Below are 26,814 nucleotides of genomic sequence, written 5' to 3'. Positions count from 1 at the left end.
GGGCTGCTGCCTCTGTGGCTTTGGTGCGAGGTTGGGGAGGAGGGGAGAGGGAGAAGGTGGGGGAGAAGGTTTATGGAAAACAGGGCGCAGGGTTTGGGGTAGATGGGGAGTCAGGGAGCCCTGGTGAAGAGGCCACAGCGGAGCAGAGACTGGAACAAAGAGAGGGCTGGATTTGTTCATCTTGCTTCCCGAGAAAGAGGCTGCAGGCAAAGTGGCTCTTACTCCTCTTGTTTATCCTCATAGGTTCTAGAAGATTTCTGAGGACTCAGCAGTAACTTGCAGGGCTGGACTGAGGCTATTTCCTTATATCAACTTTTTAAAAACGAATGGTTAATACCTAAGTAAAGCACTTCCACCCTATCCACCCCCCGAGAAAGTACGTTAGTCACATGCTAGCGTTTTTATTAGGAAAAGACGAACTTCCAGTTGAAGCAGACGGAAGTGAGTGGATTGAGCCTGGCACGGGCCTTGGCGCCAGCTCCACTTGCCCTGGTGCCAGCTGCACTTGCCCTGGTGCCGAGCCACAGCAAGGGCTGGCGCTCGGCACTATGAAAAGCCCTCCTTTTCGGAATCTGGGGACAAATTGCAAGGCCGATGCCCTTCACTGGCATGATAGGGAGGAGACCAGGGGCCCTGCCTTGCCTTGAAGGAGGCATCTAAACACCCCTAGTGATGGAACAGACTTAGCCACAAAAGCAAGTGAGGGGCACGTTGTTGCTCCGTCATCCGCCGGTGGCATTAAGTCCTGTGGGGCAGGCTGCGTTTCCTCCTTTCACGACGAGGGGCCTGAGCCTAAGAGCTCAGAGCCTGGGCTTTAGTTTCTGATTCCCCATGCTGTGCTGGCACAGGTTTCCTGGGCAGCGCCCCAGCACTGGTTTCTTACGCTAGGGCGGTGAGAGGGGCTGCCAGGGAAAGTGTGGGAAAGGACGAGGGGTGGGGCCACGAGAGGGAACAGGGCTGGGGGCGGGGCCTGGAAGGCTGGGCTGTGGGGGCGTGGCCGTGGGAGTGAGCAGGGAGGGAGCGAGGAGCGGGGCCATGAGAGGGAATAGGGGGCGGGGAGAGGGGCGGGGCAGTGAGAGGGAGCAGGGCTGGGGGCGGGCCCTGGAGGGCAGGGCTGAGAGGGCGGGGCCGTGAGAGGGAGCAGGGGGCGGAGTGTGGGGCGGGGTCGAGGATGATGGGGGCGGACTTGAGGGCGGGGCCTGGGGGCTAGGGAAGGACAGTGCCAGATCTTGTGTCCAGCCTCTGAAATCTTTCCTCAGTTCTTCCTTGTCTTTCGTGGCCTTGGCGTTTTTGAGGAACGCAGGTGGGTTATTTCGTAGGATGGCCCTCAGCTCGGGCTGTCTGATGATCCTTCCTCCAGATCAGGTTCAGATGATGCACTTTGGGCACTTTTGTTCCTCTTGGTAAGTTTTATCCAGAGCCTCATGATAAATATTTGTTCCATGACAGGCGATGTGCACTTTGTTTTAGGTGGCTCTCCCCAGAATTCTCCACTGTCTAGTTACTAATTTCTCCTTTGTAATTAATAAGTATCCACTGGAGATACTTTGAGATTATGTAGATACGTTGTTACTCTTCAAACTTTTTACCCACTACTTTTAGCATTCATCAAAGATTTTTGATGGTTGCCAAATGGTGATTTTCTGATTCCATCATTCCTTCCACATTTAATAGGGACTTTTCACTGGAAGAAAGAGCTTTCCCCCTCCCCTGTGCGTTTATTTACATATGTATTTATATCAGTGTGGACTCATGGGTCTTTATTTAAGTCTAAAGGTTATAATTCTTCATTGTAGTCGTTTATTTTCATGCTCAAGGAATCCCAGAGAAAGCCACTGGGAGCCCCTTCAAGCAGCTACTGTGTTCTTTTGGCATGTTCCCATGTCTAAAGTAAAGTTTCCCACTTGCTGGTACAGTAAGATGTTCCAGGCTCTTCTTATACTTCCCCGTCCCAGCCCTGGATTCCTTTTAGTGGAGAATGGTATTTAGAAACCAGTATTGGAGCACAGGTGTGCTCATTGCTATTGAGGTGTTATTGTGAAGCCCATTCAGGGAGCCGGGGAATGTATGAGTGTGTAAACACACAGACATGCATGCGTATGTGCATATGTGTGTAGGCATATGGCCCCAAGGTCCCTGACTGCTGATATGCATGCTTTGTGTAACCCTGTCCCTTGAGTGTGGGATGGACTGAGTGACTCAATGCTAATGAATGGGCTATGGCAAAAGCCATGGGCTGTCACTTTGGACACCAGGTTATAAAGAGACCCGGCTTCTGTTTTGCACACCCTCTTTCGCTTGCGCACTCAGAGGGTGGTCAGCTGCCCCTTCATGAGCTGCCCTGGAGAGAGTTTCCCTGGCAAAGAGTTAAGGGAGGCCTGGGGCCAACAACCACATGAGTGTGAGCCTGGAAATGGATCCTTCTGGGTTTCATTCCTTCTCTTAAGATCACAGCCGCACCCACAGCTCAGTCAAATCCTTGTGAGAGACCAGAGTCAGAAGCACCCAGCTAAGCCACATTCAACTCCTGGTCCATAGAAGCTGGGAGATAATACATGTTTGTTGTTCTAAGCCACTAAGATTTGGGGCAATCTGTTTTGTTAATCCATAGTTAATTAATACAATATGTTATATCTACACATATGTGTGTATGCATAGAGAGGGACCACACATACATTTATATCTGTTTTTATACCTGTCTCTATATATTATAAATCATGAGTTCACACTGATAACTTTAATTTTACCTCAGTGCTATAGGGTTCGTTGTGATCTTCCCCACTTTCCATATTTGTAACTCCTTTCTCCAGCAGTGAGAAACCCAGCTCTGATCATCTGCAATATATTAATTTATTTGTTCAGTCCTAGAGGACACAAAAAACAGCTTCAGAATTGCTATCTTATGTTCCAGAAAAAATAACCTACTCATGGGAGTTCAATCTTTGTTTAGAGTTCTTGTCTTTAGTTGTCATATAGTCCAAATACTGCAACCACTATGTTATGAAAAACAAGGACTTTCCAGCTTCTCTGGGAAGTAAGGCATGAGATGCAAAGGGGAAGCACGGTTTCTTTCCAGGCAGCACGTGCTGGGCTTCGCTGTCTTGCACTGGAGAAGTGTGAAACAGAAGGGAAAAATGCAAAACAGAAGGGCAGGGCAGGGCTTCAGAGGTTCCCGCTCCGTGCTTTCTTTCTCCCCTGAGCCCACACTGCCTGCCTCCCTTGCGTTAGCACAAAAGCATCAACATCTGAGGCCAGCGATGTTGTTTTTAAACAGTCATTAAATTATTTACAGAGAAAAGTGTGTTGCTTTTTGAAGACTTCTGAGGAAGGTTTGAATTATCATCATTTCTATTATTCAAAAAGCCAAGTAACAAGCCGACTTGGATCTCCCCAGAAAGGCTTAGTTTGGGGGTACTTGCAGGCCCTAATCCACACAGGGGCTCTCCTAGAGTAACAAATGGGACATCGACATGACCCCTCTGCGGAGGGCCTCTGTGACATGCGGTTGTCACTGCAGACCTCTGCAGAGGTGACCTCCCCAGAGACAAGAGACCTCCCAGAGCAGCACTGCTGCCTGGGTAAATGCGGACATCCAGGAGGCCAGCTCCTAGCCTCACCCCACAGATAACTCAGTCCCACCCTGGTCACAGGCACATGGGGCACTCCGCATGGTGGTTGTGGGAAAGTGGCCAAGAACACGAGGTTCAACCAGCCATGGTTTCTCTAAGATCTGCCTCAGGATTGTCACATGCTAAGCACTCCACTTCCCCATGCCTGCAAGCACCCCACAAGTTCCCAGACACACACACACTACACAGGTCATACATAATCATGCACATGCCACACTACACAGGTCATAGTCATGCACACAACACACTACAGTGCACACATACCACACACATAACACCACACACACATCACAAACACACACACCACACATGCATGCACACACACCCACTCAGAGTCATCACACATACACACATGCATCACGATACACTCTGCACTCGTACAACACACATCCATCAGACATGTACACAAACATAGCACACACACACACATAGCACACACACACACATCATACATTCACAAATAGCACAAATATGCACTGAGCCAGGCCTCATGGAGATCGAGCAAAGGGTGCTGGGTCTCTCCCTGCCTCCCATGAACCCATCCTTGCCCCGCAGCCTGCCTGCACCTACCTCCCGCCTGCAGGAAGGGCTCTCCCCAGCTCTGTCCACCAACTGACTCCACAAACCCTGGGAGGCAGACCCAATGGGGCCCTTCAGATGCAGGCCAGTTCACTTCCCAGTGCCCAGCCTCTGTGTGAGATGTCCCTGGTGACTGAGAACAAGAGGCCTTGTGGGATAAAGCCAACAGGAACTGCTGAGCATCCAGCACCAGCAGGGCCTCCACAGGGGATTTCCCTCCCACCTCCCTCTGCTGCAGGTGGCCTCCCTGAGCTGCACCCCTATCGTGCCATTTCCAGACGGTGAACAACACTTGCACTGCAGTTTTTCTCCTCGGAAATCCCCACAGCTCCCACCACAGAGCCGTGCACAAAAAATATCTTCAATAGGTGGATAGGGATGAATTAAGGTGCAAAATGAGAACCATTAAATACATACTTGCAAGCCATTTCTCTTAAAAGGTACTAGCGCTAAGATCCTTACAGATTTGCATCCACCATTATTGCAGATGACTATTCAGATGTTGTGGGCAGACATATTGTGTTATAAAAGTATAAGAATGAACTCTGACGATGGCTTGGGAATATATTGGTCTAATATCCACTTCTCTCTCTCTTCCAGGGTCAGAAATCTTGGATAGAGAAAACCTTTTGCAAACGGGAATGTATCTTTGTAATTCCTAGCACAAAAGACCCTAACAGGTAAATTGGAAGCCACAATTAAGACATTATCCAAACCAGTGCTTGTCTACCACTGTTTTCGTGTTTGTAGGAGGCAGAAAGAGGAGTCCAAAGGTGTGGCCAGAATCCATTCCCCATGGGAGTCACTAACTAGGGAGTCACTCGGGCTCCTTGTTACTCCATTAACATGCAAATAGCTTCAGAAAAGAGTTTCCTTCCGCCACTCACCCTAATGCGAAACTCTCATAGCCAAATGGGCCTACATCATTCCTCTTAGTCTCAGCAAGATCAAGGAGTTGAGGGCTTTCAACAGGGTTCCAGGATATTTTCCAGGCCTCTTCAATAGAGTTTCATAATGTATTTAGATAAAAAGAAATTTTCATCACAGGAAAGATCTGAGCGATTGAATGAACTAGCCATAACTTTATTAAAGCATTTGGCTTGTGCACAAAACCCCAAACAATTTTATTCACTGACATGAAAATGCATCTGTTATAAGCTGAACAGAGGCCTTGTAAAGTCATGCAAGCAGAGATTAATTTAGCTAAAATGTCGCATCTCTAAGGGCAAAAGCTGTGAGACTGAGTCTGGGGGAAGAAGAACAATTTATCCATATATTCATCCAATATGAAATGCTTGCAGAGAGAATCATGACACAGAAGTACACACTCTTCGAGATCACCTGGTTCAAATTTGTTTCACACAGGCAGTCACAGTCCCTCCACATCCCCAAGCTGCCCCTTGACCCACACCACCCTGCAGATTCTCCTCCCTGTTTAAACCCCAGTGATTGCCCCCCGAGGTAAAAAATGCCATTATGAAACAATGCCAACGGTCACAAAAATCTCCCCTTTGTTGCATCCACATGTCCCTTCTTATTTCAATGGCACATAGGCCATCCCGGGAACTCTCCGTGCCAGCACTGCACTCCTCCATGAAGCCAGATATCCAGGCAATAGAGGGCAAAAGGTGCTTCTGGGCTCATATACAAGCCTTCTTGATGCACTCCATGCAGTCCCCAGCATGGATTTAAAAAAAAAGGATGAAAAAACCAACCATTTAAACCCTTGGAAATGATCCCAAAGACAAACGGCAAGTAAATAAATATCTTTAGAGAAAGCCAGCAAAAATTCAGTAAGAAAGGCTAGAGTCTGTGGGATCTGAACCAAGAGTTTCCTCCCTCCCCCTGCCCAGCTCAGCAAGATGGAGACTCTGCTCCAGACTGCTGCAGCCAAGAACACAGAGCTCCCTCTCCACCAGCTCCCAGTCAGGGGGCTTTCTTCCAGGGAGGAGCAGGATTTCAGCATTTCTCATCCTGTCCCCTCCCACCTGTTGCTGAGGCTAAGTCCTGGATGAATGCAGTTGAGAGACAGAGGCTCCCTTCTTCCACCCGCGCCCCACTCATGTAAGCAGCAACCACAGAAAGTGAGAGTGGTTATACTGGCTTCAGACAAAACATACTTTAAAGCAAGAAAATGTGACTAGAGATATTAAGGACATTTTATAATGATAAATGGGACAATCCATCAGGAAATTATAACAAATATAAACATATATGTACCTAAAACAGCACCAAAATGCATGAAGCAAAACTGACATAAAGAAAGGAAGAAGGAGACAATTCAAGATGACAGTTGGAGACTTCAATACCCCACTTTCAATAATGGATAGATCACCTAAACAGAAGACCAACAAGGGAATAGAAAGCTTGAACAACATCATAAACCAATTAGGCTTAACAGATATCTATAGAGCACGCCACCCAATAACAATAGAAAACACATTCTTCTCAAGTGCATAGGGAACATTCTCCAGAATAGACCATGTGTTAGTCCATTAAAAAGCCTCAATATACCTAAAAGGATAAAAATAATACAAAATATGTCCTCCAACCACAATGAAATAAATTTAGAAATAAGAAATCAATAGGAGGAAAAAAATTGGAAACTCATAAATATGTGAAAATTAGCACACTACCAAATCACCACTGGGTTAAAGAAAATGTCAAAAGGTAAATTAGAAAATACTTTTAGATAAATGAAAATGAAGACACAACAAACCAAAACGTGGGAATGCAGGTAAAGTAGTGCGGACAGGGAAATTTATACCTGTAAATACCTATATTAAGAAAGATCTTTAATAAATAACATAACTTTCTACTATAAGACACTGGAAAAAGAAGAATAAACTAAACTTAAAACAAGTAGAGGGAAGGGAATAATGATTAAAGTGGAAATTAATGGAAAAGAGAATAGAAAAGTAGAGCAGTTCAATGAAATTAAAAGCTCTTCTTTAAAAAGCTCAACAAAACTAACGTATCTTTAGCTAGAGTCATAAAAGAAGAGAAAGATAAGACTCAAATGACTAGAATCAGAAATGAAAGAGGGGACATTACCACCAACTTTATAGAAATGAGTATAAAAGAATACTATGACTTACATGCAAACGAATTAGATAACTTAGATGAAATGGGAAAATTCCGAGAAATATACAAACTGCCAAAACTGACTCAAGGAAAAGTGTACAATCTGAACAGATCTATAAGGAGTAAAGAGATAGGATTAGTAATTTTAAAAACTGCCCAAAGAAAAGCCCAGGCCCACATGGCTTCTTTGGTAAATTCTAAAAAACATTTAAGGAAGAGTTAACACCAGTTCTTCACAAACTCTTCAAGAAAATAGCAGAGAAGGCAACATTCCCCAACTCATTTAATGAGGCCAGTACTACCCAGAAACCAAACTAGACAAAGACATTACAAGATAGAAAACTAGAGATCAATATCTCTTATGAATATAGATGCAGAAATTCTGAACAAAATACTATCAAACCAAATCCAGCAACATATAAAAATAATGATACACCATGACCAAGCAGGATTTATCCCAGGAATGTGAAGTTGGTTTGCATTAGAAAAATAATTAATGTAATATAGCATATCAATATGGTAGAAACAAAAATCACATGATCTTCTCAATAGGCACAGCAAAAGACTTGGATAAAACTCAACACTCTTTATAAAAAATCACTCAGAAAACCAGGAATAGAAGGGAACTTCCTCAACCCGATAAAGAACAGCTATGAAGAATCCACAGTTACCATCAGACTTAATGGTGAAAGATTGAATGCTTTCCTCCTAAGATTAGGAACAAGGTAAGGATGTCCTCTCTCACTACTTCTATTCAACATTTTAATGGAAGTACAAGCCAAAGCAATTAAGTAAGATAAAGAAAGAAAGAAAAAGTATCGAGATTGGAAAGAGAGAAGTAAAACTCTCTGTTTGCAGATGACATAATCTTACACATAGAAAAATCCTAAGGAATCCACCAAAAAATATTAGAACTAATAAATGAATTCAGCAAGGTTGTGGCATATAAGATCAATACACAAAAATCAAGTGTATTTCTATACACTTGCAATGAACTATATGGAAATGAAACTGACAACATAATTTATATATAACTGTATCAAAAAGAATAATAGGAGGACTCACATTTTCTGATTTCAAAACTTAGTACAAAGCTACAGTAATAAAAGGACAATAATACTGGCATAGGACAGACAGATAGACAAATGGAACAGAATTGACAGTCCAGAAATAAACCCATACACCTATGGCAAATTGATTTTTGGCAAGGGTGAAAAGTACTTTCAAAGGGGAAATAGTAGTCGTCTCTTCAGCAAATGGTGCTGGAATAACTGGACAGCCACATGCAAAAGAATAGACTTGGACCCTTACCTCATGCTATCTATAAAAGTTAACTCAAAATGGACCAAACACCTAAATGTCAGAGCTAAAACTATAAAACTCTTAGAAGAAAATTTAAGGGTAAATCATGACCTGGGATTTGGCAAATGATTCTGAGGTATGACACCAAAAACATGGACAACAAAAACAAAAACAAAAAATTGGCTTTACCAAAATTCAACACTTTGTGCTTCAAGGGATGCTATCAAGAAAGTGGAAAGACAACCCACAGAATGGGAGAAAATATTTGCAAATTATGTATCTGATAAGGGACTTGTATCCAGAATACAGGAAGAGATCCTACAATTCAATAATTAAAAAAAGATAAATAACCCAAGTTTTTTTAAATGGGCAAAGGAAATGGATAGACATCTCTCCAAAGAAGATATACAAATAGTCAACAAGCACATGAAAAGATACTCGATGTCCTTATTCTTCAGGGAAATGCAAATCAAAACCACGATGATATACTGCTTCACAATCAGTCAGAAGACTAGGATGAAAAGGTAAGAAAGTGTGTGGGAGAGGATATGGAGAAATCAGAACCCTCAGACACTGCTGGTGGAAATGTACAATGATACGGCCACCTTGGAGAATAGTTTGGTGGTTCTTCAGAAGACTAAACATAGAGTAACCATATGACCCAGCAATCCCATTCCTAGTGTATACCCAAGAAAAATGAAAACATTTATCCACTGAAAAACTTGTTAACGTAAATATTCATAGCAGCATTATTCATAACAGCCGAAGAGTGCAAATAGCCCAAATGTCCATTAAATGATAAATAGATGAACAAAATGTTCATTTGTTTATACATGAGAATATTATTCAGCCATAAAAGGGAGTGAAGTACCGACACATGATACAATATGGATGAACCTTGAAAACATGCTAAGAAGCTGGTCTCCAAAGACCACATATTAGAGGACTGCCTTCATATGAAGTGTCTAGAACATGGAAATTCACAGAGATAAAAAGTAGACTTGTGGTTGCTTATGGCTTGGGGAGGGGTGCACAGGTAGATAGATGGTGGTGAGAAGGAAGATAACTTAAAGTATGCCATGCCAAGTTTCTTTTTGAGGTGATGAAAATGTTCGAAAATTAACTGTGATGATGATTGCACATATCTGTCAATACTAAAAACCATTTAATCTCTCTCTCTATATATATATATATACACACATATATATACACACACACACATATATATATATATGCTTTTTTTTTTTTTTTGAGATGGAGTCTCACTCTGTCACCCAGGCTGGAGTGCAGTGCCACGATCCCAGGTCATTGCAAGCTCCGCCTCCGGGATTCAAACAATTCTTCTGCCTCAGCCTCCCAAATAGCTGGGATTACAGACGTGCACCACCACACCCAGCTAATTTTTGTGTTTATGGTTGAGACAGGGTTTCACAATGTTGACCAGGCTAGTCTCGAACTCCTCATCTCAAGTGATCCATGTGCCACGGCCTCTGAAAGTGTTGGGATTACAGGTGTGAGCCACTACGCCCGTCCTGAATCATATACTTGAAATGTGTTGATTATGGATTATATGAATTATATCTCAGTAAAAGGAAAAAAGAGAAAGAGAAAAAGAGGGAGGGAGGGAGGGAAGATGGAAGGCCATCAGAAGGAGGGTGAGAGGGAGAGAATGAGGGAAATGGTGAGGGAAAAGAAAAAGGAAAACAAAAAGGAAAGACAAGGCAGGGAGGAAGCCCCAAGGCTGGCCCCATGGGAGCACAGAAGGCCTCCTGGCAAGGGCCCTGCACATGTGTGTTACACACGTGCACACACTCACACATCTAGCCTAGTAAAGATATCCTCTCTAGTCCCCAAGCCGACTCCATTCTCAGTTCTTCCACCCCCAGCTCTCCTACCCCATTTGCTAGGGTGCACGGCTGCCCACGCAGGCTCCTGGTGGGTCCAGGAACAGACCTGTCCTCCATGCCTTTCCTGGATTCCATCTCCCCCAAGACATCACTCCAGGCTACTGCAGTTCTTCCTAATGTTTTCAAGTTTTTGGTGGGTCCAGTCCACTCAAAACAGTGGCAGCCAAAAATGATGGAGTAACAGATGAAATCCTAGGCACGCTAGGAAAAGAAGCTGGCACAAAGCCAGGGAACATGTTCAGAGAAGACTAGAAAGCCAGAGTTCAGGGAAGCCATGAGAGGCTGGCTGGGTTTTGGGAGAGATGCTGTAGAACTAGAAGATCCCTGATGTTGGGGCAGGTTATGGCCCAATGGGCCATCTGTCCAAGGCAGAAAAAGACATATTGGTCACTTTTCAAATAGCCTTTTAGCATTACTTGAGTGGAGAAATGTTTTACTAAGGAACGGAACAATTCAACAATATGGAAAAATTTGGCTGACACCTAAGTAAGTAATTTTAGAACTTTGGGAGGCCAAGGCAGGCGGATTGCTTGAGTTTGAGACCAGCCTGGGCAACATGGCAAAATCTGTCTACGAAAAATACAAACACTAGCTGAGCATGGTGGTGCATGCCTGTGGTCCCAGCTACTTGGGAGGCTGAGGTGAGAGGAACACCCGAGCTTGGGGAGGTCCAGGCTGCAGTGCGCGATGATAGCGCCACTACACTCCAACCTGAACGACAAGAGAAAGAAAAATCTGGAAGGTCAACTCTGTGTTCAGAGGGCCATGTCTATACTTTGTCACAGAATGTTCAGTACTTGATGTTTATACTGATGTTATCAAGACATCAAAAAGTTAAAATATTTTCAGAAAGAAAGAGCAACCATCCAATGTGTCTAAAATCAACTGGCATATAAAGAGATGTGCACTGATTGTCTGGAAAAGGCCATCAGATGGGGCGTTTCTGTCCCTAATAAAGCTGGCTTACTGAAGTGTTAGTAGGCTCCTGTTTGGGCTCAACTCACCTGTTGAGGTTAATTCATCTTTGCTAATGAAGGGGAAAGGGGGAGATTGTTGTAGAAAGACCCTGCTTTGCCTTTGTTTTCAGGTGTTGCTGTGGCCAGTTCACCAACCAGCATATCCCCCCTCTGCCAAGTGCAACACCCAGCAAAAATGAAGAGGAAAACAAACAGGTGGAGACTCAGCCTGAGAAATGGTCTGTTGCCAAGCACACCCAGAGCTACCCAACAGATTCCTATGGAGTTCTTGAATTCCAGGGTGGCGGATACTCCAATAAAGCCATGGTGAGAAAGGCATTCAGACATGGTGCCACTAGGATTACAGCTTTCATTGGCGGCCAGTCTCCCAGTCTCAAACTGCAGATACTTGGTCTCCTTCATAGCTGTGGCTCAATCTTCCTAGATATTTCGTTGAAAAACCAAGAGATTTATCTGTGCATATGGCTTTTAGCCATGAGGCTTGGAAACTGGACACCTTTGTAAAGAACATCTAGTGTCCCGTAAATCCATACCGAACCTCTGAATCCACAAACCAGGCTCTGGCCCAACCCTGCAAACACACTCCATTGCTCCATCTTCAGTAATGAAAGACAAATTCCTTTTTCTAGTAACTGTGGACCTGCAGCCCCCTTAGATGTGTTGAGAGTCTTTGGAAATATTTTCCTCTGAGGTCTGTCCACAGCTTCCCTGGGCCTGCACTCAGCTGGCCCGAGAACGATCAAGGTCCCTCACATTTGCATGTAAACAGTGAGTGCCCTCTGCCCTTCCAGCGAGCCCTGCCAGAGTGGGGGAGGCTTCAGCTCTGTGATCCATTCCAGCTCACTCTGAATTACACTCCTACATGCCCAGTCATAACCTTTTTGCAATTTCATTTTATTTCACTGGCCCAACATCATCGTTAAAATAAAATTTAGTTGCGTTCCAAATGCTGCAATATACAGTCTTCTGAACTGGCTCCCTACATATTAGCCCAGACACAAAGAAGCAGTTCATAGAAGACAAGGCATCTGAGCGTTATTAACCTCCTCCTCACTTCGAAGAGAAGGTCAGGTTCACATGTGGGCCCATGATCGCCTGTCCCATTTACTCAACAACATCGTCATCCAACTTCTTGGGCCACTGTTCTAGCTAAGCCAGCTTTGGAACCTATTCCTCCAAGGTTAGGATTGCCAGATAAAATACAGGACACCCAGCTATATTTGAATTTCAGCCATATCATGGATAAATTTTCAGTACAAGTATGTCCCAAATATTGCATGATTTATTGCATTTAATAAAAATGTTGTACTGAAACATTTTTCATTGTTCCTCTAAAATTCAAATTTAACTGGGTGTCTGGGTCTGTTTGGCTGCTATAACAAATTGCCTTAGGCTGGGTAATTTATAAACAGCAGAAATTTATTGCTCACATTTCTAGAGTCTGGGAGGCCCAAGATCAAGGTGCCAGCAGATTTGGTGTCTGGTGAGGGTCCATCCTCTGCTTCATAGCTGGCACCTTCTTGCTGTGTCCTCACATGGCAGAAGCAGAGAACAAGTTCTCTGAGTCCTCTTTTTTTTTTTTTTGAGATGGAGTTTCAATCTTGTTGCCCAGGCTGGAGTGCAATGTGCAATCTTGGCTCACCGCAACATCTGCCTCCCGGGTTCAAGTGATTCTCCTGCCTCAGCTTCCGAAGTAGCTAGGATTACAGGTGTGCACCACCACACCTGGCTAATTTTGTATTTTTAGTAGAGATGGGGTTTCAACCTGTTGGTCAGGCTGGTCTTGAACTCCTGACCTCAAGTGATCCACCTGCCTCGGCTTCCCAAAGTGCTGGGATTACAGGCGTGAGCCACCATGCCCGGCCCTGAGTCCTCTTTTATAAGGACACTGGTCCCACTCATGAGGGATCCATGCTCGTGACCTAATCACCTTCTAACATCCCACCTCTTAACACTATTGCATTGGAAATTAGGTTTCCACGTGAATTTTAGGGTAATACAAACATTCAGACCATAGCACCAGGCATCTTTTATTTGCATTTGCTAAACCTGACAATCCTCTCCAAAGTTCCCTTCAGTCACTTGGCCACAGACTCACACAGAGGGCTCCAGGGCCCTGAGGGAGAGACAAGCCAGGCAGTTCTTGCTTGGACAAGAGCAATAGCCTCACTCCCCTTTGACACGAGAAGCAAAACCAAGAACAGAGGCTGAGTGCCATACACTCTTTCACAGTATATCCGTGTATCCTATGACACCAAGCCAGACTCACTACTCCACCTCATGGTGAAAGATTGGCAGCTGGAACTCCCCAAGCTCTTAATATCTGTGCATGGAGGCCTCCAGAACTTTGAGATGCAGCCCAAGCTGAAACAAGTCTTTGGGAAAGGCCTGATCAAGGCTGCCATGACCACCGGGGCCTGGATCTTCACCGGGGGAGTCAGCACAGGTAAGAGCAGGCCCTTTCCCTCCCGATAGTCAATGTACCACCCAGAACTCATTGGGTCCCCAAAGAGCTTCTTAATAACTAAGGGCAACAAAACATATTGCATCCTGATCATATTTATGAGAAAAGTGAAGTCTTTATTCCGTAGCTTGTGGTTTTTACTTTGGTATGACTCTTTAAAACAAAAAAACCCAGCAAGTATAATAATGATTGTCATAATGGTGAACATCTCTGGGTCACCCATGACATGCAATGTTCCTTGAACTGAGCCCTATACAAGCATCATCTTCATTAGACCTCTTGACAATCCGTTTCCTGTTATAGGAAAGGAAACTGAGGCACAAAGACATTAAGGAATATACCAGGGAGTCTGGCTGTCAATTTTCACGGAAGGCAGCCAAGGAATGCCAAAAAGACTCCGGTTATTTCCAACTTCAGGCCTTAGACATCTGTAAAGGAAATCCCTGCACAGTTGCTTTGGTTTCTGTTTTTGTTTTCCCATTTCTAGAGTTAATGCAAGATTGCTAGTTATCATGAGCTCAGACTTTCAGTATACTTTGTTTTAATGATAAAGATGAGTGTGTCTCACCCCTGATCTCTAGGGAATGTAGGGACTCAGGGCAAGTGTCCCTAAATTTCATGAATGATAATATGCTGGGAAGTTGAAGAGCCTAAAACATGACTGATGGCTGCTCACAGGTGTCATCAGCCACGTAGGGGATGCCTTGAAAGACCACTCCTCCAAGTCCAGAGGCCGGGTTTGTGCTATAGGAATTGCTCCATGGGGCATCGTGGAGAATAAGGAAGACCTGGTTGGAAAGGATGTAAGTGTTTTCTCTGCGAATGTTGGCAATTGTTTAAAATTAATGATTGATTTTGAGGTAACTGTAGATTCAGATGCAGTTGTAAGAATAATAAGAGAGCTCCCTTGCGGCCTTTCCCATTTTTCCAGTGGTAACATCTTGCAAAACCGTAATGCAAGATCACAACCCAGATACTGTCATTGATATGGTCAAGGTGCAGAATGTTTCCATCAACACGAGGATCCCTCCTGTTGCCCTTTCATATGTATATACCTCATTTCTTCCTACCCCCACCTCTTCTTTAACCCCTGGAAACCACTAATCTGCCCACCCCACCCCATTTCAAGAAGGTTCAGTAAATGGGATCATACAGTAATGTAACCTTTGGGGACTGGCTTTTTTTTCCCACTCCACACAGTTCTCTGAACATGCGTCCAGGTTGCCATATGTATCGGTCTTCATTCCTTTTTGCTGCTGGATGGCATCCCATGGTATGGATGCACCAGTTTCTTTAATCATTTGTCTGTTGAGGAACAGTTTGGCTGTTACAAGTGAAATAGCCATAAACATTTCTGTGCAGGATTTGAGGTTAACATAGGTTTTATTTCTCTATGATAAATGCCAGGAGTGCAATTGCTAGGTTGTCGTTATCTAAAACAATTAACTTTCTTTCTATTTTAATGTAACAATTGGCAAAAATAAAACCTTCAACAGGCAGGGTAGAGAGGTAAGAATAGGTTTCAGTGCAGTCACTCCACACATGTGTATTGTGCTTGCTTCCCTTGTTGGTCTTAACATCCAAGTCCTGCAGGTCTGATTTGCGCTGTGCACTTTGTCAGGTAACAAGAGTGTACCAGACCATGTCCAACCCTCTAAGTAAGCTCTCTGTGCTCAACAACTCCCACACCCACTTCATCCTGGCTGACAATGGCACCCTGGGCAAGTATGGCGCCGAGGTGAAGCTGCGAAGGCTGCTGGAAAAACACATCTCCCTGCAGAAGATCAACACAAGTAAGTGCTGGCAAAGGCATGCACTCCTCCTGGGCTGATGCCATCACAGAGGAAACAAGGCTGAGAAGGAGATTGCCCAAGGGGATTAGAAGATTAACCTTGCTTCTTGTTAGGTCAACAGAAAATGACTCACCTAGATGCCTTACCTTAGCCACCTACCAAATCACATCCACTGGGCTACGTGGGGATGCTTTGCCCCAGGTTCATGAGTTAGCACGAAACAACCCTCAGTGCTTGCCATGGTGATGGCCTTGCCCACCCTGTTGCCCAGTGGTTCTTGTTCCCTGTAATTAGTTGTTATTTTTCAAACGTTTTAACAGGAAAACAATTTCTCAAAGATTTAGTATGATTCCTTCTATTTGCTGATAAGTATTATGTGATCATTAAATATCTCTGTAGCTCTGGGCCTCTCATGTAGACTAAGATGGCTAGGTGGGGACATATCTGGAGAGGGCTGCAGGAGCCGTCTGCTCCTGAAGGGGCATCATCCTTGCTGGTCCTGAGGGGGAGCTGTCACTGTCAGACGAAAGCTAAGGTCGAACTAGAGAGAAAGACACAAACCTCAACCAGATGAAACAATGATAACAACTGGTTGGAATTACAATAACTGGTATAATCTCTTGGAGCATGTTTATACTCCGGCAATTCTTAACGTCAATTGTTAAACGATCTGAAAGAGTAGTTTGTTTTTCCCATTACTGGCAAGATTTTTGTGGGAGACCATCTAGTCCTGGCGAATGGTCATTGGGAAGCATCATGTATGGGACTGTGATACTGCAGAGTGGGTAGAACGGGGATGGCCTACTAGGAAAAGTTGTAGATTTCCAAGAGTCAGATCTTGATGAATACATTGGTTGATGACTACATTTTTTTTGTTCTCACATCTCTAATTTTTCTGGACTTGTAAGTTTTTACAACACCCCACTTCACTGGCCGTGTGACTTGTGGGCTTCCCTTTGTCATCCTTCGCCTAGGGCTCTGAGCAGGGCAGGGACAGCAAAGGGGTGCTCAGTTGTCACTTCCCACAGCACGGAGCTTCGAGGACCCCAGCCTAAGCCAAGAAGAACCTGTTCTACTCTGTTGCTCGAAAAGAAGGTGATTTGGCCACCATATTCCTAAAGATTGAGAATACTGAGCCTTGCTTGGGTTGGAAATCTCAAAGGCAGAGTCCAGGATATCTTAGTTCATTTTTCCAAATATCTCCTGGTCAGGGCTTGGCACAAAGCAGACCCTCAATGCACATCTGCTGAAATGAACTTAACCGTAATTACTCTGGTGGACACAGCAGAGCCATTCAACATATGTAAGAGTCCCTGACTGTAGAAACGCCTCATGGAAGCAAATTAGAAACTCTGAAATGACTCATTTGAAATTCTCCAATCTTCTCATAACAAATGCTGGCAGATTTTATCTGAAGCCCTTCAGAGCTGAGACCAACGACACTTCCACTTGCCTTTAGTTAATGTTGATCAACTAATTCCCACCACAACTAATGGACAGCTGGTGAAACAGGCTCAGAGTGTGGTCTGTCATGGCCAGTGTGGTGTAAAATTGGGAAGTAGGCAAGTGTGCCTCCACTCCCATTTCCTTCTCATTCCAGAATCCCAGCTTCCTGGAATCTTCCTGCCACCTCCTGCTTCCCAGAGCCATCCCCGCAGATTCTGCCACCAAAAGTTAGTCGGTGCCCACTGTGTTCTTGAAGAGTCCTGTTAACTGATAGAGACAGAGGGAGGACTCTGGGAATAGGTCATTAACTGATGGGCTACTAGTGGTCCATGTGGCTGCATCCAAGATCAGCGCTTTATTCCAGCCACTGAAGACGGAAACGTCAACAAGAACAGTGTACCGCATTCGTATGCTATAACATTTACAAAATTATTTGATAGCCAAACACACGTACTGATATTTTTACACCTGCAGGAGGTAAAGGAGGCACTGTGATTGTTCACCTTTTACAAATGGCTGTCTAAGGCTCTTGGTGATTTGGTGAGATGTCATAAAGGAGAGGCCAGGAATTGAACTGCAGTTTCCCTGGCTGGTCCCCTTTCATCATCTCATTCTTCAGGGACAGCCATCAGGGTGGAAATTTCAGACCATGGGCTAGGACAGCCAGGGAGGTATTTTTCCAGCAAGGAATATCTCCCAATATTTCTCAGTGGTCACCTTTAGGTAGCCCGAACATCGGGTGAGTGGGTTATTCAGGAGTTTAGCCATATGTGAGTCATAAAGTTTCAGATTTTGAGGTCCTGGTTTTCCCATTGAGGCCATCATATGTGACAGAATGAAAGAATGAAAATCGGGCTGGGCGCAGTGGCTCACACCTGTAATCCTAGCAATTTGGAAGGCTGAGGCAGGTGGATCACTTGAGCCCAGGTGTTTGAGACCAGCCTGGGCAACATGGTGAGACTTCATCTCTACCAAAAATACAAAAATTAGCCGGGTGTGGTGGCATGTGCCTGTAGTCCCAGCTACTCAGGAGGCTGAGGTGGGAGGATTGACTGAGCTGGGGGAGGTTGAGGGCCATGATCATGCCACTGCACTCCAACTTGGGGGACAGAGTGAGATTCTGTCTCAAAACAAACAAACAAACAAAAAAAAAAAAAACAGAAAAAGAACAAAGAACAAAGAAAAGAAAAAGAAAATTGCTGTCATGTCCCTGAGTTCCTTCCAGCCAGACGGAGCATCCCCAAGTCGTAATGTTTTTACTCTTCCCTATACTTCAGGAGTTAAAATGACCGGGCAGACAATGCAGGGCACAGCTGGTACCGGTGAATGTGGTTTGTGTTGCAGGACTGGGGCAGGGCGTGCCCCTTGTGGGCCTCGTGGTGGAGGGGGGCCCTAACGTGGTGTCCATCGTCTTGGAATACCTGCGAGAAGAGCCTCCTGTCCCCGTGGTGATTTGTGATGGCAGCGGACGCGCCTCGGACATCCTGTCCTTTGCGCACAAGTACTGTGAAGAAGGCGGGTAGGATTTCTGATGCGCGAGGAAGGGCGGGTTCGTAACTGCCTCTTTGTTGGGCCAAGGAGCAAATCTAAAGTGGTCTGCTGAGACATTCCAAACATGTTTAAATCAGGAAGATTTGCTAGATCTCCTCTCCCATTTCCTGAGGTCAGCATCCATGGGAACCGTCAGAGGCAGGGTGTTCCTGATGGAATTCTCTCTCCCTCATTTCCAACTTCATTTTCCCTTAGAAAGTTTGCAACAAAGCTGGAATTTAAGACAAGTGAGAATACGGTGTTTGACGATGGTCACTTTTTGTCTCCTGTGTCAGGATATCCTCCCACAGCAAAGTCTCAAATCAAAGACAGAGAGATGTCTGACGCATTCATATAGAGATTTAACTTGCCTTGTTTTGTTCTTTTGCATTTTCTTTGAACAGAATAATAAATGAGTCCCTCAGGGAGCAACTTCTAGTTACCATTCAGAAAACATTTAATTACAATAAGGCACAATCACATCAGCTGTTGGCAATTATAATGGAGTGCATGAAGAAGAAAGAACTCGTAAGTGTCTTGAATTTATTTCCAAACAAGCTCTGTGGAGAGAATTATGTTTCCTTTTCTAATTCTGCCCATGTGTGCATGACAGGCTTGTTCATATTTTAGTCCGGCCTTTTCCGAGAGACAGTACAAATGCATACCAAATTGGCGGCTGTGTCCACATGACAGAAGCTAAACAAGCCCATACAGGGGAGGGCCCCTAGTGCTTTCGAACCTTAGCAAGTGGGGCGTGACATCACACAACATCCTTCGAGGCTCATAAGATTACTCAGATTCATAGTCTTGAGGAAAAGGGCCACATACCACCCTGTCAGGCATGTTTGCAAAGTTGTGTTATTTTATTTCCCATTCCTTCCCTCTTCCATTGCATTTACAAAGAATAGGCCCTCTTGTCGTGCACAGAAGAGGGACTCTTCAAAATTCTAAGCCACACATTTCCTACAAATATCTCCTGTCTGAATAGTGCATCTCCGATGGCGACTGAGAGTTTGGAGTGCAGCTCCCTCCTCTCGAGGGTGCCAGAACGGATGGGGAAAATAATACAATCAGTATGCAGGCAGGCATCCTAGAGCAATGCTGCAACTTCTGGAAATCAGCCGGGCACGGTGGCTCACACCTGTAATCCCAGCACTTTGGGAGGCTGAGGCAGGCAGATCTCCTGAGGTCAGGAGTTTGAGGTCAGCCTGGCCAACATGGCGAAACCCCATCTCTACTAAAAATACCAAGAAAATTAGCCAGGCATGGTGGCGTGCACCTGTAATCCCAGCTACTCAGGAGGCTGAGGTAGGAGAATCGCTTGAACCCGGGAGGTGGAGTTTGCAGTGACCCAAGATTGCGCCATTGCACTCCAGCCTGGGCAACAAGAGCGAAACTCCATCTCAAAAAAAAAGAAAAGAAAAGAAATCAACAGCACTTGATTTGGAACCGTTTAGTGTCAGGATCATTTTATTATGCGTCAGTCTCTGTGGTCATTTTGTAACAACACCCCATGTCTCCCTCTTGTTTTCAACTTGGCTTTAACTCGGTCTTTTCACATTTTCAGGTCACTGTGTTCAGAATGGGTTCTGAGGGCCAGCAGGACATCGAGATGGCAATTTTAACTGCCCTGCTGAAAGGTGAGCTCTCGGGAAATGGTGACTCCTGTCCCTTTGATGTTGGCCTGGCTGGCAATCCTTCCCTCCCGGCCTCCCGTGGATTATGTCTGCTGGTGCTAGACCCTGAGCCAGCCAGGTCGCTTGAGCGGTCTCAGCGTGAAGCCACGGCAGAATGACGAGGCTGGCTACAGGTTTCTGTGGGGCGGAGGTCTGTGGGTGCTCCTGGACCCATCATGGGCCGAGGTCAGAACCGTTTCTATTTGTAACTGGTTCACTGAGGGCTTCAGCTCCTAGAGTGTAAACATGAGATGGATTCCTTTGCAATCACTGCATTCCACAGTGTTCTGTCCAATTTCCCCGTCTCGGCTCTAATGACAGGCTTCAGGCCGGCGTTCATGGCCGGGGGGTCTGCTCTGCAACGCACACTTCCTCCCTGCCTCTCGGTTATCCTGGTGCCATGAGGGGGCAGGGAGGACAGAGAGAGAGGAGGGGTCACTGTCAGGCTGGCTGCCTGGCAGTCCCAGGGTTCCAGCCTTCCTGGAGATCATCTCCAGGGGCCCCAAGTCATTAGGTTCCTCTTCTGTCCCTCCCAAGAAGACCATGCACAGCTGGCATGGGAAGAGGCTGCCTCCACCTTCCTCCCGGGAAGCTCTTTCAGCTTGGTGCCTTTGTGGTCTATTCAGGGCGAGAGCAAAGGCAGCAATGCTTAGTTCTAGGCCAGCAGCCCAGGGGAAGCCTGTGCTCACCACCCAGCACCTGCCAAACCCTGGCAGTCCAGGTGAGGAGTGAAAAATCATTCCGGTTTTTTGCCTTTCCAGGAACAAATGCATCTGCTCCAGATCAGCTGAGCTTGGCACTGGCTTGGAATCGCGTGGACATAGCACGAAGCCAGATCTTTGTCTTCGGGCCCCACTGGCCGGTGAAACTGTTTTTTTCCATTCATATCATTGATCATGACTTTGTACAAGTGACACATGAGTATGTTTTCCCTTGTGACATGGAACTCAAGAAATGATGTGGGGTTTCTGATGATAGGATATGTAATCTATTAGGATCATTAGAAGATGTTACTGTTTAAAGAACCAACAAGAAGTAAGAGCTACTGGCACCAATTCCACATTCAAACCAGTACTCCTGAAGAAATTAATCACCAAATATTTTATCGTTGCTGGTGAAAGTGGGTTTTTACCTTTTTAAAGAAAAGGAAGAAGAAATAAAATAGCTTATTAAAATTAAACGCAATGCTTCCATCCAGGGCAATGATTTTTCAAACAGGTTTCATGTTCCATGAAACCCTGGAGGCCTAGAGAACTCTCTGTGTGTGTGTGTGTGTGTGTGTGTATGTGTGCGTGTGTATAGGGTGTCTGTGTGCATGTGATATGTGGTGTGCCTGTATGTGGTATGATTATGTGTAGGTGAGTAATGTGTGTGGGCATGTGTGGTATAGTGTGTAAGTGTGCATGGGGGTGTCATTGGGAGGGTATTGTGTGTGTGTGATATGGGATGAGCAGTGTGTGTGAGGTGTTGAGGAGTACTAATGTGTGTGCGTGACATAGGGATGAGCGCGTGTGTGTGTGTGTGAACACACGTAAGTCTGCATGATAAAGGACTCCAGACCTACTCCTCCTTCAGTCAAAGCAGCTTCTTTGATCCATTTTATAGGTTAGGAGTCAGGATAAATTTGTGTTTGCAAAAAGGGCTCTGCTGCTTATGAAAGGTAGTAGGAATATCTACAGGATTTATATTGGTTTTAAAAATCACATTTCTTGGCCAGGCACGGTGGCTCACACCTGTAATTCCAGCACTTTGGGAGGCTGATTCAGGAGGATTGCTTGAGGCCAGGAGTTCAAGTCCAACCTGGTCAACATAGTGAGACCCCATCTCTACAAAAAATAAAAAAAATTAGCCAGGCATGGGAGTGCATGCCTATACTCCCAGCTACTTTGGAGGCTGAGGCAGGAGGATTGCTTGAGCCTAGGAATTTGAGGTTACAGTGAGCTATGACTGCACAACTGTACTGCAGCCTGGGTGAGAGAGTGAGATCCCATCTCTAAAACATAAAAAAGAAAAATGCAAAACCATTTCTCAAAACATCCCTGGCATATTGCTGCGTAAATGCATTTTATTTAACTGCCTCTGTGTTTAGGTCTCCTGAAAGTTGTCTCCACACATTGCCATAACATGTTTTACCACTCTTTATTGATTGATCACGTGTAGATGGATCCATCAGTTCTCCACTTGGTAATAGAAGGAAGTGGATTGCTCACTCTGCTTCCACTGCCCCTGTTCCTCCTAGATTTGATAGTTGCCTGTTTAATTCTATTTTTTTTTTAAATGGAGTCTCACTCTGTTGCCCAGGCTGGAGTGCAGTGGTGTGATCTCAGTTCACTACAGCCTCCGCATCCTGGGTTCAAGCGATTCTCCTGCCTCAGCCTCCCAAGTATCTGGGACTACAGGCACCCACCATGCCCAGCTAAACCTTTTTGCATTTTTAGTGGAGACAGGGTTTCATCATGTTGGCCAGGCTGGTCTCAAACTCCTGACCTCAAGTGATCCACCCGCCTTGGCCTCCCAAAGTGATTACAGGCGTGAGTCACTGCATCCAGTCCTGTTTAATTCTTAGATTGGTCACTTTTATGATGGTAAAGAGTACGTGGAACCATCTACTTGTTTTGTCCACTTCAGATTCCCATTTTGTTAAATGAGGAAATGCACTGTATACTCCTCCTTCCTCTCTTGACAAGTTCCCATTGCCCAAGCCAGAAACCTATGAATGATTTTGACTTCCAGGCTTGCTTCTCAAATCTAATCTGTCACCTAATCCTGCCATTTAATCTTTTCAGTATTACTTATATATGTTTACTTTTCCCTAGCTCTCCCATTACCATCCTAGTTCAAAGCATCATCATTTCTCACTTCAACGACTTCAACAAGCTTGTAGCTGTTATTTTCTTAACAATTTTATTTTCTTATTAGCCTATTTTCATCTCACAGATGCAGTATGTAAGGATATGAATTAGACTTTTCGAAGTTCTCTTCTGTTCCCTAGATTATCTCTATTTTCTCCCTGGTCAGCTGTTCTTTTTGTTCATTTTGGGTTTTTCTGTTATGCTGTTGATTTTCTCAAATGCTCTAGATCCTTGGCTGTTCATCACACTACAGAATGAGGGATAGAACTGCTTAATTAGTATAGAAACCCATTTTGCCAAGAGGTTTTTCTCCTCCCTGGGAGGACTGCCCAGGAATTCCCTGCTTAGGAAGGAGAGTGTCACCTGAACCTCCCTGCTTTGCTGAGTGCAGACTGGAGAGGGCTGATGGGCTCTGGGCCTCCCTGTTCTTTAGCAGACATCCTCCCAGTGTTTCCTAGAAGTGAAGCCCAGGAATGCAGTTGCTTGCTCTGTAACCACCACAGGGGCAGCCTCGAGTCTGGGAGGGGATGAGTGGCCTCCTGCTCTGTAGACCATCTTCCAGTCACCATGCCTTCTGCCCACCACCTGCCCTCTTCTTTGTATCTTGGAAAATCTGGTCTCACCTCAATGGCAACCTCCACATTGCACATTTTGGGCTTTGGCTTCCTCTCCATAGTTTTAACTGGTCCTTCAACGCTTCCAGAAATTTGTTAAAAACTCTCTGGCCCGCCTCTTCTCCCTGAAATAGATTTTTCTTTTTTATAGTCCTCTGCTGTCATTTAAATAGTTTTTGGGGAGGGAGGGAAGACAGCAAACACATGCTCAGGCTGCAACCTGGAGCCAAAAGTCCTTCTCTGTCTCCCTACAGTGGGATATAAGGTCTCTGAAGTCTTCTTTTAATAGCTGAAGCACTCAAGAAACTATGTGCCTGTGAATCTATAGTCTATCTAGAATTCTTCATATAGTAGAAAACTTGTGTTGGGAGGACATAAGAATTCCAACACAGTGGCCGGGTGCGGTGGCTCATGCCTGTAATCCCAGCACTTTGGGAGGCCGAGGCCAGCGGATCACGAGGTCAGGAGATCAAGACCATCCTGGCTGACACAGTGAAACCCCATCTCTACTAAAAATACAAAAAATTAGCCAGGCGTGGTGGTGGGCACCTGTAGTCCCAGCTACTTGGGAGGCTGAGGCAGGAGAATGGTGTGAACCTGGGAGGCGGTGCTTGCGGTAAGCTGAGATCGCACCACTGCACTCCAGCCTGGGGGACAGAGTGAGACTCCATCTCAAATTCCAACACAGTAAATCAATCTTAGGTCTGATTTGCTATATATTACTAGTCAAAATTCTTCTATCTATATTTTCTATTATTGCATGCAAAAAATAAAAGCTGTATGAGAATATAATGGTGGTTATCAGAAGCGAGGATGTGAGTGATTGGGAGATTTTGGTTAAAAAGTACAAAGTTTCAGTTAAGAAGAATAAATTCTGGAGACCTATTATACAACATAGTGCCTAAAATTAATGATAACGTATAGTGCACTTGAAAATTGCTAAAAGAGTAGATTTTAAATGTTCTCATAATAAAAATGATAAGTATGTGAGGTGATGGATATGTTAATTAGCTTGATTTCATCGTTCCACAATGTATACATATATTTAAGCATCATGTATACCATAGATACAATTTGTCATTTGTTAATTAAAACAATTAATTAAAATAAAAGCTTTGCAAAAAAAAATTTATTCTTAAAACATACTTTTAAACATAACAAAGAGGCCAGGCACAGTGGCTCACTCCAGTAATCCCAGCACTTTGGAAGACTAAGGTGGGTGGATCACCTGAGGTCAAGAGTTCGAGACAAGCCTGGCCAATATGGTGAAACCCTATCTCTTCTAAAAATACAAAAAAGGATGTGATGCTGCAGGCTTGTAATCCCAGCTACTCGGGAGGCTGAGGCAGGAGAATTGCTTGAACCTGGGAGCCGGAGGTTGCAGTGAGCTGAGATCGTGCCTCTGCCCTCAGCCTGGGTGACAGAGCAAAACTCCATCTCAAAAAACAAGCAAATAAATAAACAAACAAAAAACATAATGAAGAGAGAGAAAAGGAGAGATGTTAGATACATACAAGGAACAAAAGGCAATTTATTTACATTGAATCATAAAAACTTTGGACTAACAATTTTTGAAGGAAAATCCTTAGCAACATTCATCTCAAGAGCTTTTTTTTCTTGCAAAATTGATACTCTATGCCCATCAAACAATAATTCCCCATCTTGCCCTCCCCTATGACTACTGGCAGCCACCATTCTACTTTCTGTTGTCATGAATATGACTACTGTCAGTACCTCCTATAAGTGGAATCATATAGTATTTGTCCTTTTGTGACTGGCTCGTTTCACTCAGAACAATGTCTCAAAGTTCATCTGTGTTGCAGCATGTGTCAGAATTTCCCTCCTTTTAAGGCTGAATAATATTCCATTGTATGGATAGACCACATTTTGCTTATCCAAGCATCCATCAGTGGACACTTGGGTTGCTCCCATGTTTTAGAATAATGCTGCTATGTATGTAGGTGTACAAATTCTTCTTCGAGACTTGCTTTCAGTTCTTTTGAGTATATGCCAAGAAGTGAAATCACTGGGTCACACAGTAATTCTATTTTTAATTTTTGAGGAATCACCAAACTCCTCCCATAGCAGTTGCACCATTTTACATTTCTACCCACAGTGCACGGGGTTCTACTTGGTCCACATTTTCACAAACATTTGTCATTTTCTGTTGTCTAGATAATAGCCAACTTGGCTAGGCATGGTGGCTCATACCTCTAATCCCAGCACTTTGGGAGGCCGAGGCAGATGGATCACCTGAGGTCAGGAGTTGGAGACCAGCCTGGCCAACATGGGGAAACTCCTTCTCTACTAAAAATACAAAAAAAGAAAAATTAGCCGGGAGTGGTGGTGCACACTTGTAGTCCCAGCTACTCAGCAGGCTGAGGCAGGAGAATCACTTGAACCCAGAAGGCAGAGGTTGCAGTGAGCCAAGATTGTGCCACTGCACTCCAGCCTGGGCAACAAGAGACAGACTCTGTCTCAAAAAAAAAAAAAAAGAAAAATATAATAGCCATCTTAATGGGTGGGAGGTAGTATCCCAGATGGTTTTGATTTGTATTTCCCTAATGGTTAGTGATATTGGGCACTTTTGTGTGTGTTTATTGCCCATTTATGCGTCTTCTTTGCAGAAATGTCTATTCAAGTCTCTTGCCTATTTTTGAATCAGGGTGAGTTTTCTTGTTGTTGAATTTTAGGAGTTCTCTATATATTCTGGATATGAACCCCTTATCATATATATGATGTGCAAATATATTCTCCTATTCTGTGGCTGCCTTTCCTCTTTTAATGGTATCTTCTGCTGCATAAAACTTTTAAATTTTCATGAAGTCTATCAGATTTGTTATTAATAATTTTTCCATTTGTGCCTGTACCTTTGGTGTCATATTCAAGAACTGAATTCCCAAATCCAATATAGTGATACTTTTGCCCTATGTTTTCTTCTAAGCATTTTAATTTAATTAA

The 26,814-nt window shown here is 44.5% G+C and overlaps 1 protein-coding gene across 2 annotated transcripts in view; it reads left to right on the top strand.

The window, feature by feature from the left end:
• LOC116275885 (transient receptor potential cation channel subfamily M member 1-like) overlaps positions 1 to 21,564 on the top strand; it is a 42,122-nt gene extending 20,558 nt beyond the window's left edge. Inside the window, exons 2-10 of one of the 2 annotated variants that reach the window (XM_031668885.1) lie at positions 4,809 to 4,888; positions 11,589 to 11,784; positions 13,711 to 13,924; positions 14,621 to 14,745; positions 15,564 to 15,735; positions 18,526 to 18,700; positions 19,116 to 19,239; positions 20,279 to 20,351; positions 21,149 to 21,564. In XM_031668885.1, the coding sequence (XP_031524745.1) occupies positions 11,782 to 11,784; positions 13,711 to 13,924; positions 14,621 to 14,745; positions 15,564 to 15,735; positions 18,526 to 18,700; positions 19,116 to 19,239; positions 20,279 to 20,351; positions 21,149 to 21,345 (1,083 nt within the window). In that variant the 5' untranslated portion in view covers positions 4,809 to 4,888; positions 11,589 to 11,781 and the 3' untranslated portion in view covers positions 21,346 to 21,564. Of the gene's footprint in view, positions 1 to 4,336; positions 4,889 to 11,588; positions 11,785 to 13,710; positions 13,925 to 14,620; positions 14,746 to 15,563; positions 15,736 to 18,525; positions 18,705 to 19,115; positions 19,240 to 20,278; positions 20,352 to 21,148 lie in introns of those variants that run through there. The other variant, XM_031668886.1, reaches the window with a different exon arrangement.
• Positions 21,565 to 26,814: the final 5,250 nt, after the last annotated feature.

This window comes from Papio anubis, chromosome 7 (genome assembly GCF_008728515.1).
Source record: "Papio anubis isolate 15944 chromosome 7, Panubis1.0, whole genome shotgun sequence".
NCBI classification, from domain to species: domain Eukaryota; kingdom Metazoa; phylum Chordata; class Mammalia; order Primates; family Cercopithecidae; genus Papio; species Papio anubis.
The sequence above is the reverse complement of the archived record's forward strand: the minus strand, read 5'-3'. Positions and strand labels throughout refer to the sequence as shown.